Raw genomic sequence first — 10,838 nt, 5'->3', positions numbered from 1 at the left:
CAAGTTCTAAAATTTTGAAAATGGCTATTCATTTACTTGCCAAATCTAAATTATATATTACATATGTGGTTTCACTATTTTATATCAGCCTGTCCCTCTGTAAAATAATCTCAGACAAACCTGCTTTGAATAGTGTCTTATTACTTCAGACTGTAGTTCAGCTGTTGTATGGAACTGATAATTGAGTTCAAAAAATGCTAGCCTAAAAAGAAAACACAACAAAAAACATAAAAATGCATATGGGTCTCACTCATGAACATGAACTGCACTTCTCAATTCTGTCCTACTGTGACCTACACAGAAAATGCTTGATTCACTGAGACAAATAGAAATTGCTCAAGAATGGCCAGGATTCAATTGTTGCAGGTTTTCCCTGATTAGCTGACAGCTGAAGAATCACCCTAAGTTTGTATGTGTGTCCTCTGTCACGTCCAGCTCTTTGCAACTCCATGGACTATGGCCCACCAGACTCCTCTATTTGTGGGATTTTTCTATCAAGAATACTAGCAGGTTGCCATTTCCTCCTCCAGAGGATCTTCCCAACCCAGAGATCAAACCCACATCTCCTCCCTAGGCAGAGGGATTCTTTATCACTGAGCCACATGGGAGCCCTCACCATCATTTTATTTATAACCTGTTCACAGCATATACCTGGATCCACTAGTTGGGAAGTTTTATGCTAAGGCTATAGTCCATGGGGTCACAAAGAGTCGGACATAATTGAGTGACTGACACTTCCTTTCTTTCATGCTAAGGATAGGACAGCAGCAAGATTAGAAATCTCATCCAATTTTTCATGTCTGCAAATCTATGTTTTTTACTTTGACTATTTCCTTTTATCTAGATTTACAGTTACCACTTTGGACTCACTGATTCTTACTACTATTCTTTTTTTTTTTTCTTTAGTTTTTTTCTTGATTCTTACTACTATTCTTAATAACAGTTCTAGGTGCTATCTGCAAAGGTCATTCTCATCTATAGACTCCACTCAGACTCTGAGTCTCTGGTCAGATACTTCAATAGCTTACATTATGACACATTAAAGTATAAATTCTTGACTGTACCATTTAAACAGATTCCTTCATTTCTGCTATCATAGTATTCATTTTCTCCTAGTTACATATGCTTTAAAGAGTCTTGATACCATAGGCCTTAAAGTAGCATCTTTAAAAGCACTACACATCACATCTTTGAATATATACATCTTCTTAGGGATCCTTGCCTAAGTAAAAAAGGCATTGCATAACACATAAACTTGCACAGCCTCTTTTTTTCTTTTTTCAACCATGCCATATGGTGTATGGAATCTCTGGACCAGGATTCAAACCCTCTCCCCCTACAGTAGGAGCTTGGAGTTTTAACCACTGGACCACCAGGGAAGTCTCTGTCCCTCTGTATTAAGGAAATTTTTTAATAATTACTCTGCTATTTAATAGTTAAGGCAATATATTAAATTATATTTAGCCTTTGATCTGGAATTTACATACTTTTTTACTTACAAAATTTTAAAGTAAATATAAAAATGGGCTTTTTGTCAATTTATAGATTTGAATTATAAACATACTTAAAAACTACATCTTGTACATCTGTGAGAGTGGCACCAATACTCTTCAGCAAAAGATGTAAAGAACGAATTGCCATCAGTCCTTCATGCTGTTCTGAATCTTTCGGTTCTTCACCACCTGAACTCAGTGAAACACTTAAATGCAACTAAAGAAATAAAGAGATAAATATTTAAATCACTTTCTTCATAGTAACTCTTAAAATTCAATCTCATTCTAAATTTACTATACCATACATAAGATTTCAAATAACCTAGATATTAATTTTGATATAATTAATAAGTGGAATGTTAAAGGAATTTAAAATCTAAACAGCACCTTTAAAAATTTTAAATCCAACAATGTATGTTATTTAGCTCAATCCAATTCTTTTGGTAAACCTAGGAAAATATTAATCTTTATAAATTTTTAGTAACAGTAACAATCTAGAAGTTGAAGTTGTGGAAAATAACTCAAATATCTCCAAAATTTCTCCAAGTTGAATGTTTCAACTATTAGAATTAAGTTATCATGGTGAAAGAAAGTGAAGTAGCTCAGTCATGTCCAACTCTTTGTGACCCCATGGGCTGTAGCCTACCAGGCTCTTCTGTCCATGGAATTTTCCAGGCAAGAGTACTGGAGTGGGTTGCCATTTCCTTCTCCAGGGGATCTTCCCAAACCATGGATCGAACCTGGGTCTCCCGCATTGCAGGCAGACGCTTTACCATCTGAGCCACCAGGGAAGCATGGTGAAGCCAGTTAAAAACATTTTTATATTATATGCATATGTGTGTGTGTGTGTGTGTGTGTGTGTGTGTGTATACATATATATAGAAGTCACTCAGTTGTGTTTGACAATGTGATCCCATGGACTGTAGCCCACCAGGCTCCTCTTTCCATGGGATTTCTCCGGGCAAGAATACTGGAGTGGATTACCATTCCCTTCTCCAGAGGATCTTCTGGCCCAGGGATCAAACCTCGGTTTCCTGCATTGCAGGCAGATTCTTTAGTCTTTCAGCTACAGAGAAGATCAGCATGGTGTACACAGTTATACAGCAATTTTCTTCAGATATTATGCAACTCATAGAAATTTTATGTTAAGAACTTACTTTTAGTTCCGTTCAATCTTCAGTTTTTAAATCAAGGTTATTTTATAAAATTATTTGAAACTTTAATATCATATATAAAAGTTTGAAAATTATCAGTCAACACTTTAATAGATAGTAAATGAACATAATGTTAGGTCAAATGTAAACATATAAACAAATACTATAGGTGGCTTTCACATATAAAAGAGTATAAAAATAAATAAAAATTAAAAGTATCATTCCTTTCTAACTTATATTTGAATGGTGAAGTTGCAGAATTTATATACTATCAAAGAACAGAACTGAAATGCTATATTCCCCAAAACTGATCAAATCAATTTGCTATTAACTAGATTACCAAGGATAATAAAAATGACTTTTATTTTCCCCCTACCTTGATAGGAGATATATGAAAGTATTCATAGAGACTGACTTGTGATGAATCTACTAATGAGACTATTTTATATTCTTCTTGGAAAGCTTCTATGTCTTTATGAAAAAGCTCAACCTATAAAGGGACATAAAATATTAAAAACTTAAGGAATATATCTGTGTAAGTATTAAGCCAATACATTTGCAATGGAAAAAACAAAAATGAGATTATGATAACAATTTTGTTCACAATACTATAAAAAGAATAAAATACTCAAATTTAGCAAAAAGAAGTATAAAACGTATACTCAAATGATAAAAACTCTCTTGAAAGAAAATGAAGATCTACATAAATGGAAAACATCCCATGTTCAAGGGTTGGAAGACTTAATACTGTTAAGATGGCACCTCTTCCAAGTTGATCTGTACATCCAATGTAATCACTATCAGAACCCTACATGACTTCTCTGAAGAAGGCAAGCTGATTCTACAATTCATATGGAACTGCAAAGGGATCCAAAATAGCCAAAACAATCTTGAAAAAGAACTAAATACCAATATTCATACTTCTCAATTTCATAATTTACTGACGTCAGACTCTTAATTATACCATATACAGAAATTAACTCAATATGAATGAAACACCTAATTTTAAGAACTTAAAGTTTAAAATGCTTAGAACACAGGGCTAAATCTTTTAACTTTGGATTTGGCAAAGGAGTCTTAGAAATGACACCAAATACATGAGCAACAAAAGAAAAAATATTTTGGACTTCAGTAACATCAAAAGCTTCTGTGCTTCAAAAGACAAATAGAAAGTGAAACACAACATAAAGAATTAGAGAAGATATTTGCAAATCATATATCAGACATGGATGGGGCTTGCATTCAAAATACATAAAGAACTTTTACAATTCAATTAAAAAACAAACCCATTAAATAACAGGCAAAAAATTTGAGCAGACATTTCTCCATAGCAGATATGCAAGCAGTCAATTAACAAATTACCAAATCAAAAGTATCCAACATAATTACTCATTAGATAAATGCAAATCAAAACCACAGTGATATATACTACTTCACACCTACTAGGACAGCTTGAATTAAAAGGACAGACAATTACAAGTATTAGTGAGATCTGATGAAATCAGAATCTTCATATATTCTGCTGAAGAGTATAAAATGATGCAGTAACTATGGACAACTGTCTAGAAGTCTTGAAATTATTAAACAGAGCTACCAACTTCCTAGCAATTTCACTCCTAGGTAAATACCCAAGAGAACTGAAAACATATGTCCACATAAAAACTTGTACAAAAATACTCACAGCACCATTATTCATAATAGCCAAATTGTACAAACAACCCTAATGTCTACTAACTGATGAATGGATAAACAAAATGTGGTGTATCTATACAGCCGAATATTACTTGGCCATAAAAAGGAATCTGATACATGCTACAACATGGATGAACCTCAAAAGCATTATGCTAAATCAAAGGAAATACATCAAAGAACACTATATAGTATATGATTCCATTTATACTAAATATCTATAATAAGAAAATCCATAGAAAGTACATTAGTGTTTGCATAAGGCTAAGGCAGTTTTCTTTCAGGGGTGAAGAAAATGTTCTAGAATCAGTGGTGATGGTTGCATAATTCTGAATATACTAAAAACTACTAAACTAACAATTTAATTGGGTAAAATGTATAGTATGTGAACTATAGCTCGATGAACCGTTATTAAAAGGAAAAAAGGTATAATTTCCTTGTCTTTATCTGTGTACAACTGACCCTTGAACAACAGAGATTTGAAGTACAAGGATCTACTTATACATGTTCCCTTCCCCCCACCCCATGCTAAATACTACGGTACTATACAATCCTCAGTTGTGTGACTCCCTGGATGCAGACCCTTGGATATGGAGGAACTAGGTGTGCACAGGGCCAAATATACATTATACACAGATTTTCAACTGAGAACAGGGTTGGTGCCCATCACCCCCACATTGTTCAAAGGTAAACTGTAGTTTGTTTTATCTTCAAAATTCTTTCTAAAAGAACAGCTGAAAAATAAAACATCTCTTATCCACCTAACAATTGTAATTTTATCATCTATCAGTTACAAAGAACATATTATATTTATTTTCCTTATCTCTTTTCTCATCAAATATCCTGATCATATCCAAATTTCTAAATTATCAATCAACACAAAAGTAACACAGGAAAATAAAATAGGAAGAAATAAGTGATGTAAACATGACTGATTATCCTCTTCCTCTTTTACTGGTTTAAAACTTTTCCTCTTATTTGTTACCTTATCTTCAGAAGGTTAGCTGTCTTGCTTCCAACTTCTATCATTTGAGTATGTGATTTCCACCAACGTAGAACCATGGTAGCAGAATAAAATTTTTTTAATTTTTAAAAACATGTTTATACATTTAAGAATGTATAATGTTATCATTGTTTTCTAAAGTCCCCCTCTTTCCCTAAATCAATGCTACTATTTTAAGTCTCACCTCTGTTTTTTCAGTGACTTCAGCTGGTGTCATAAGTTCTGATACAGCATAGACAAATCCAAGATCTAACCTGAGATCCATTTCTTGGATCAACACTTTGAAATACCTATAAATAGCAAGGTAAAACATTTTAAGGTAAAACAAGGTAAAACATTTAAAAATTATCGATTAACTGAATTAACAAAATTATAAAAGAAAAAATATAAGACATATATTAAAACATTGACACTTAAGACTTTCTAGGTGAATGAATTAAAAACATAATGGCAACACTGTTCATAATAGAAACAAACTCAAAATGTGACAATGCCTACAAAGAGAAAATTGATAAGTAAACTGGCACAAAGTAACACAAGGAAATATGACATACAAGTGATAATAAACTCTAGCTATATACAACAAAATAAATTAATTTTAGTAAAAATTTGAATAGAAAAAGCAAGCCCAAGGCATATATTTACAGTTCGAAAAAAATTTAATTAGCACAACTTTTGGCAAAGTAAGGAGCATAATGTTTAGCTACACATAAATAATAAACCAGTATTTTTAAAAGGGAATAAAAACAGTATTTATCTTGGTGATAGGGTGAAGGAAACAAGAAATATGGGAGTGATACGTAGATGGATGCTTCTGTCACTGTTCTGTTTTTTGAAATGGGTGGTGACTGAATTTGAATATACTATTTTCTTTCTTGTTTATAAAACAGTATGCAGTAATGATAGACAACAGAGAAAACAAATAAAAAAGAAAGTAATAAAATACACATAATTCAGAAATGACTATTATTAATATCTATGTATAATTCATTTGAAGCCTTCTGACTTCTCAAGATTATGAAATAATTGATTTTTTCTATGACCTTTCTAATTTAACATTTTACTCTTAAATCTTTGACTCATCTAAAATTTACTTAAGAGTACAATTAGCTCACATATTTAAACAAAACACTGTGCTTTAAATGTACACAAAATAAACATATTAAGACACTTACTTAATACGTGATATCTGCGAATGTCCTGCAGATCTCATGACAATACTGACATCAGTAAAGGGTTTTGGTGCTGTAAAGGTTAACAAATATGATTAATCTAATGATGCTTTAAACAAAAGATAAGCATTTTCTTGTAATTTAATACACACCACAATGGACACTTAAATTATGTATTAAATCATAAGTATGAATTAAAATTACTGATATTTGTAAGATCTACCACAGTCTTAATTTCAGACTGCAGGATTGTTTTTTTAATTATCTGTATTCACTTTTAGGTTAACTGAACCTTTTTATTTTTTTTTATTTTTAAACTTTACAATATTGTATTAGTTTTGCCAAATATCGAAATGAATCCGCCACAGGTATACCTGTGTTCCCCATCCTGAACCCTCCTCCCTCCTCCCTCCCCATACCCTCCCTTTGGGTTGTCCCAGTGCACCAGCCCCAAGCATCCAGTATCATGCATCGAACCTGGACTGGCGACTCGTTTCATACATGATATTATACATGTTTCAATGCCATTCTCCCAAATCTCCCCACTCTCTCCCTCTCCCACAGAGTCCATAAGACTGATCTATACATCAGTGTCTCTTTTGCTGTCTCGTACACAGGGTTATTGTTACCATGTTTCTAAATTCCATATATATGCGTTAGTATACTGTATTGGTGTTTTTCTTTCTGGCTTACTTCACTCTGTATAATAGGTTCCAGTTTCATCCATCTCATTAGAACTGATTCAAATGTATTCTTTTTAATGGCGGAGTAATACTCCATTGTGTATATGTACCACAGCTTTCTTATCCATTCGTCTGCTGATGGGCATCTAGGTTGCTTCCATGTCCTGGCTATTATAAACAGTGCTGCGATGAACATTGGGGTACACGTGTCTCTTTCCCTTCTGGTTTCCTCAGTGTGTATGCCCAGCAGTGGGATTGCTGGATCATAAGGCAGTTCTATTTCCAGTTTTTTAAGGAATCTCCACACTGTTCTCCATAGTGGCTGTACTAGTTTGCATTCCCACCAACAGTGTAAGAGAGTTCCCTTTTCTCCACACCCTCTCCAGCATTTATTGCTTGTAGACTTTTGGATCGCAGCCATTCTGACTGGCGTGAAATGGTACCTCATAGTGGTTTTGATTTGCATTTCTCTGATAATGAGTGATGTTGAGCATCTTTTCATGTGTTTGTTAGCCATCTGTATGTCTTCTTTGGAGAAATGTCTACTTAGTTCTTTGGCCCATTTTTTGATTGGGTCATTTATTTTTCTGGAGTTGAGCTGTAGGAGTTGCTTGTATATTTTTGAGATTTTAACTGAACCTTTAAATCAGTGATTTTAAACCAGAAGTATACATTAGAATCATCAGGACAACTTTGTGAAAATAGACTTCACGGTCTTATTCCTTTATTTAAAGGTTCTAGTGGCTTTTAAATTAGGAATTTACAAACTTGTAATCTTTTAAAGAAATTAATGTCTCTAAAAATTATATATACATTTCTAATCAATCTTTTCTTCAGTATTCACTCAGTTTTATTGAAATTAGTTGAGTACTTCCTGGTCTTTTTTCAAGCCATTGAATTTTCCAATGATCCTATAGAAACTAAACTTGAGAAGGGTTTCACTTCATACTTTTATAGTAAAATAAATCAAATAGCTAATACAACCATTTTTATGGCAATCTAAAAATAGAAACAAACCTGAATCCAAGGTGACGGACTTGGGCGGTTTAATGGGATAAAACACGAATGGAAATATAGCACCATGTATTTGGTTTTGGATCTAAGAAACAAAAAGGTCAGTATATTAATATGTTAATTATAGAATCTGACTAGAATAACAAAATTTAAGAAGTAGAAGGCATCAAACACTCTAGTCCAACAAACTACAGACAAAACAGACTGTGGGAATACATTTATTGTATTTCCATATTTCTTTAGAATATGATTTGAATATCTTTTCAAACTTACCTGTATTCTATAAATTTGAATTCTAAACGATGACTGATGTGCAGATGTGCTATATTCTACTTTTAATGCTGGAAGATAATTTCTTCTTATAGCTATTACATGTGGCTGCAGAATTTTCATGTTAGAAGCACCAGGTGTGAAGCGAACCTGAAAAATATGCCCACCGCCCCCAACAAAAAAACCCCCACAGGATTTCTCTTTATTAATTGACTAAAGTTAGAAATCTGTACCAAAAACTTTTATGATAATATTAATTTAAATAGTAGGCTAAATATTTGATAAGATTTGGATTGAGATCTTTATATCCCATACACATGCAACTCACAAATATTCATATAATATTCACAAAATATTCATATACCCCTGGTAACTTGATTTTATCACTTTTTATATAATTTTTTTTACTTTATTTCTTTAACTTTTACTTCACTAAAATTCATCAAAAAATAAAGCAATATAAGAAAAATAACTTTAAAAATAAAGCAAAACAACTTAGATCATCAGAACTTAAAAAAGTCTGAATCTTAAGACAGAGAACTATTCCTTTAAAATATTCTATATAAAGTACGTATAAGATTCATTGTTTTGTAAGCAAACTTGTCTTTCCTTAAAAACGAACTCATGGTTCATCTAATTACAACAGATAGAAATTAAGACTTCATATCAGTACTTAAAAATATTACCAGAATGTTGGTGTCCAACTCAATAACCTTATCTTCTGACGGTGAAGATTCAACATATTCCTTAAATTCCTTCTCTAACTTCTCAGTGTGCTTTACACTCATTGGCTTCCATCTTGCCTTCTTCCTGGGCTTTGTCTCCCAAACCACATCAGAACTTATATATGAAAGCAAAAATCATGGTACTAATTTATAAACAGTTTCGTTTTAACTGGTTTATTACATGAATTACAAAACCGTCAGTGAATTTTTGCATATCTCTAGTTGTAAGCAAGCACATTTTAAGTTTAAAAACATGAATTCATTCAACCAATACTTATTAAACTCTTATTCAGGCACTATTCTAGGTGGCAGCAATATTATTAGGGAAAGTTTCTGCCATTTTGGAACCTTCTTTTACCTGAGGAGAGACAGACTGACACTAAACAGTAAATTAGCATATTTCAATATATTAGGAGGTAAACATGGCTTTTGAAAGAAGAAAAAGCAGATAGGTTAAGGAGGATCTAGAGTACTGGGATATGCAAAGTGGTGGGGGTTGCAGTATCAAAACAGAATGGTCATTGGAGGTGTCATTAAGAAGGTGAGATTTCAACAGCCTGAAAGAAGATGGGGTAGTTATCCAGCGGACATTTCAGGTAGAGACACAAGCTAGAGCAAAGACTACAAAGCAGAGCATGCCATAGCACAGGAAAAGCAAGGGGGCTTGGCATGCTTGGAATACATTAAGAGTAGAAGATGAAGTAAGATAGATAGTGAGAGGCAAAACAATGTAAAGCCTTGAGGATATGGTAAAGACTGAGTTTTATTCTGAGATGAGAACCCATTGAATGATTATGAGAAGATAATCAGCAATATGATCTGACTTAAGGTTTAAGAATAAACTGTGTGATGGGATGGGAAGCAAGGGAAAAAAAATAAAGGATGAAGACTAGGACAGGAAAACTTGTTAGGAATGTAATACAGTAAGCTAGGAGAAAAATGGTGATGGTTCTGCCTAGGGTGGTAAGACTGAAGCATTACAAAGTGGTCAGATTCTATGTGTGTTCTGAAGCAAGATCCAAAACAATATTTTCAGATAGATTAGAGGGGGTAAGGGCAAATAAATTAGGGGGTAAGATAAAGAAATCAAAGATGATTCCAAAGATTTTGACATGAGCAACTAGAAGAATGTAGATGTCATTACCTCCAGTGGGAAAGAAGGTTTTGATAGAATGAGGAAGGAGTTTGGTTTTACCTACTATAAAGCTTAAGAAGTCTCTTAGATATCTAAGTAGAGATTTTATGTAAGCAGCTGGACAGACAAGTTTGTCCAGAACTCAGAACAAAAATCTAGCCGAAGATACACTTCAAGAAGTTTTCTGCATATATATGGTATTTGAAATCATAAAACTGAAACAGAGAAGAGAAGCGGACTCAGGTCTGAGAGCCTCAAGATACCCAATATTAAGCAGTTGAGAAAATGACAAGGCACCAAGAAGTGTGACTAAGAATGCTGGAACAGAAAGAAAAACCAAGGCGGTGAGCTATCCTGGAAGTAAAGTCAAAGAAACTGGGTCAAGGAGGGATCTGTGTAGAATGTTAGAATGTTATAAACTTAAGCAACATGAAGACTGGTAATTGTACAATGCACCTGGCAAAACATACGTCTCTGGTGCTCTTATCAAGACCAGCTTT

At 33.3% G+C, this 10,838-nt stretch overlaps 1 protein-coding gene across 3 annotated transcripts in view; it reads right to left on the bottom strand.

Moving 5' to 3' along the window:
• VPS13A (vacuolar protein sorting 13 homolog A) overlaps positions 1-10,838 on the bottom strand; it is a 282,284-nt gene that overhangs the window by 45,618 nt on the left and 225,828 nt on the right. For all 3 annotated transcript variants that reach the window (XM_061425581.1, XM_061425582.1, XM_061425580.1), the window contains exons 55-62: positions 9,165-9,318; positions 8,482-8,628; positions 8,212-8,293; positions 6,515-6,584; positions 5,524-5,629; positions 3,024-3,137; positions 1,565-1,710; positions 121-202 (exon numbers count right to left, since the gene is read on the bottom strand). In XM_061425581.1, the coding sequence (XP_061281565.1) occupies positions 121-202; positions 1,565-1,710; positions 3,024-3,137; positions 5,524-5,629; positions 6,515-6,584; positions 8,212-8,293; positions 8,482-8,628; positions 9,165-9,318 (901 nt within the window). The remainder of the gene's footprint in view (positions 1-120; positions 203-1,564; positions 1,711-3,023; positions 3,138-5,523; positions 5,630-6,514; positions 6,585-8,211; positions 8,294-8,481; positions 8,629-9,164; positions 9,319-10,838) is intronic.

The sequence above is a fragment of the Bos javanicus genome, chromosome 8 (assembly GCF_032452875.1).
Source record: "Bos javanicus breed banteng chromosome 8, ARS-OSU_banteng_1.0, whole genome shotgun sequence".
Taxonomy (NCBI): domain Eukaryota; kingdom Metazoa; phylum Chordata; class Mammalia; order Artiodactyla; family Bovidae; genus Bos; species Bos javanicus.
This window is presented reverse-complemented; position numbering and strand designations above follow the sequence as displayed.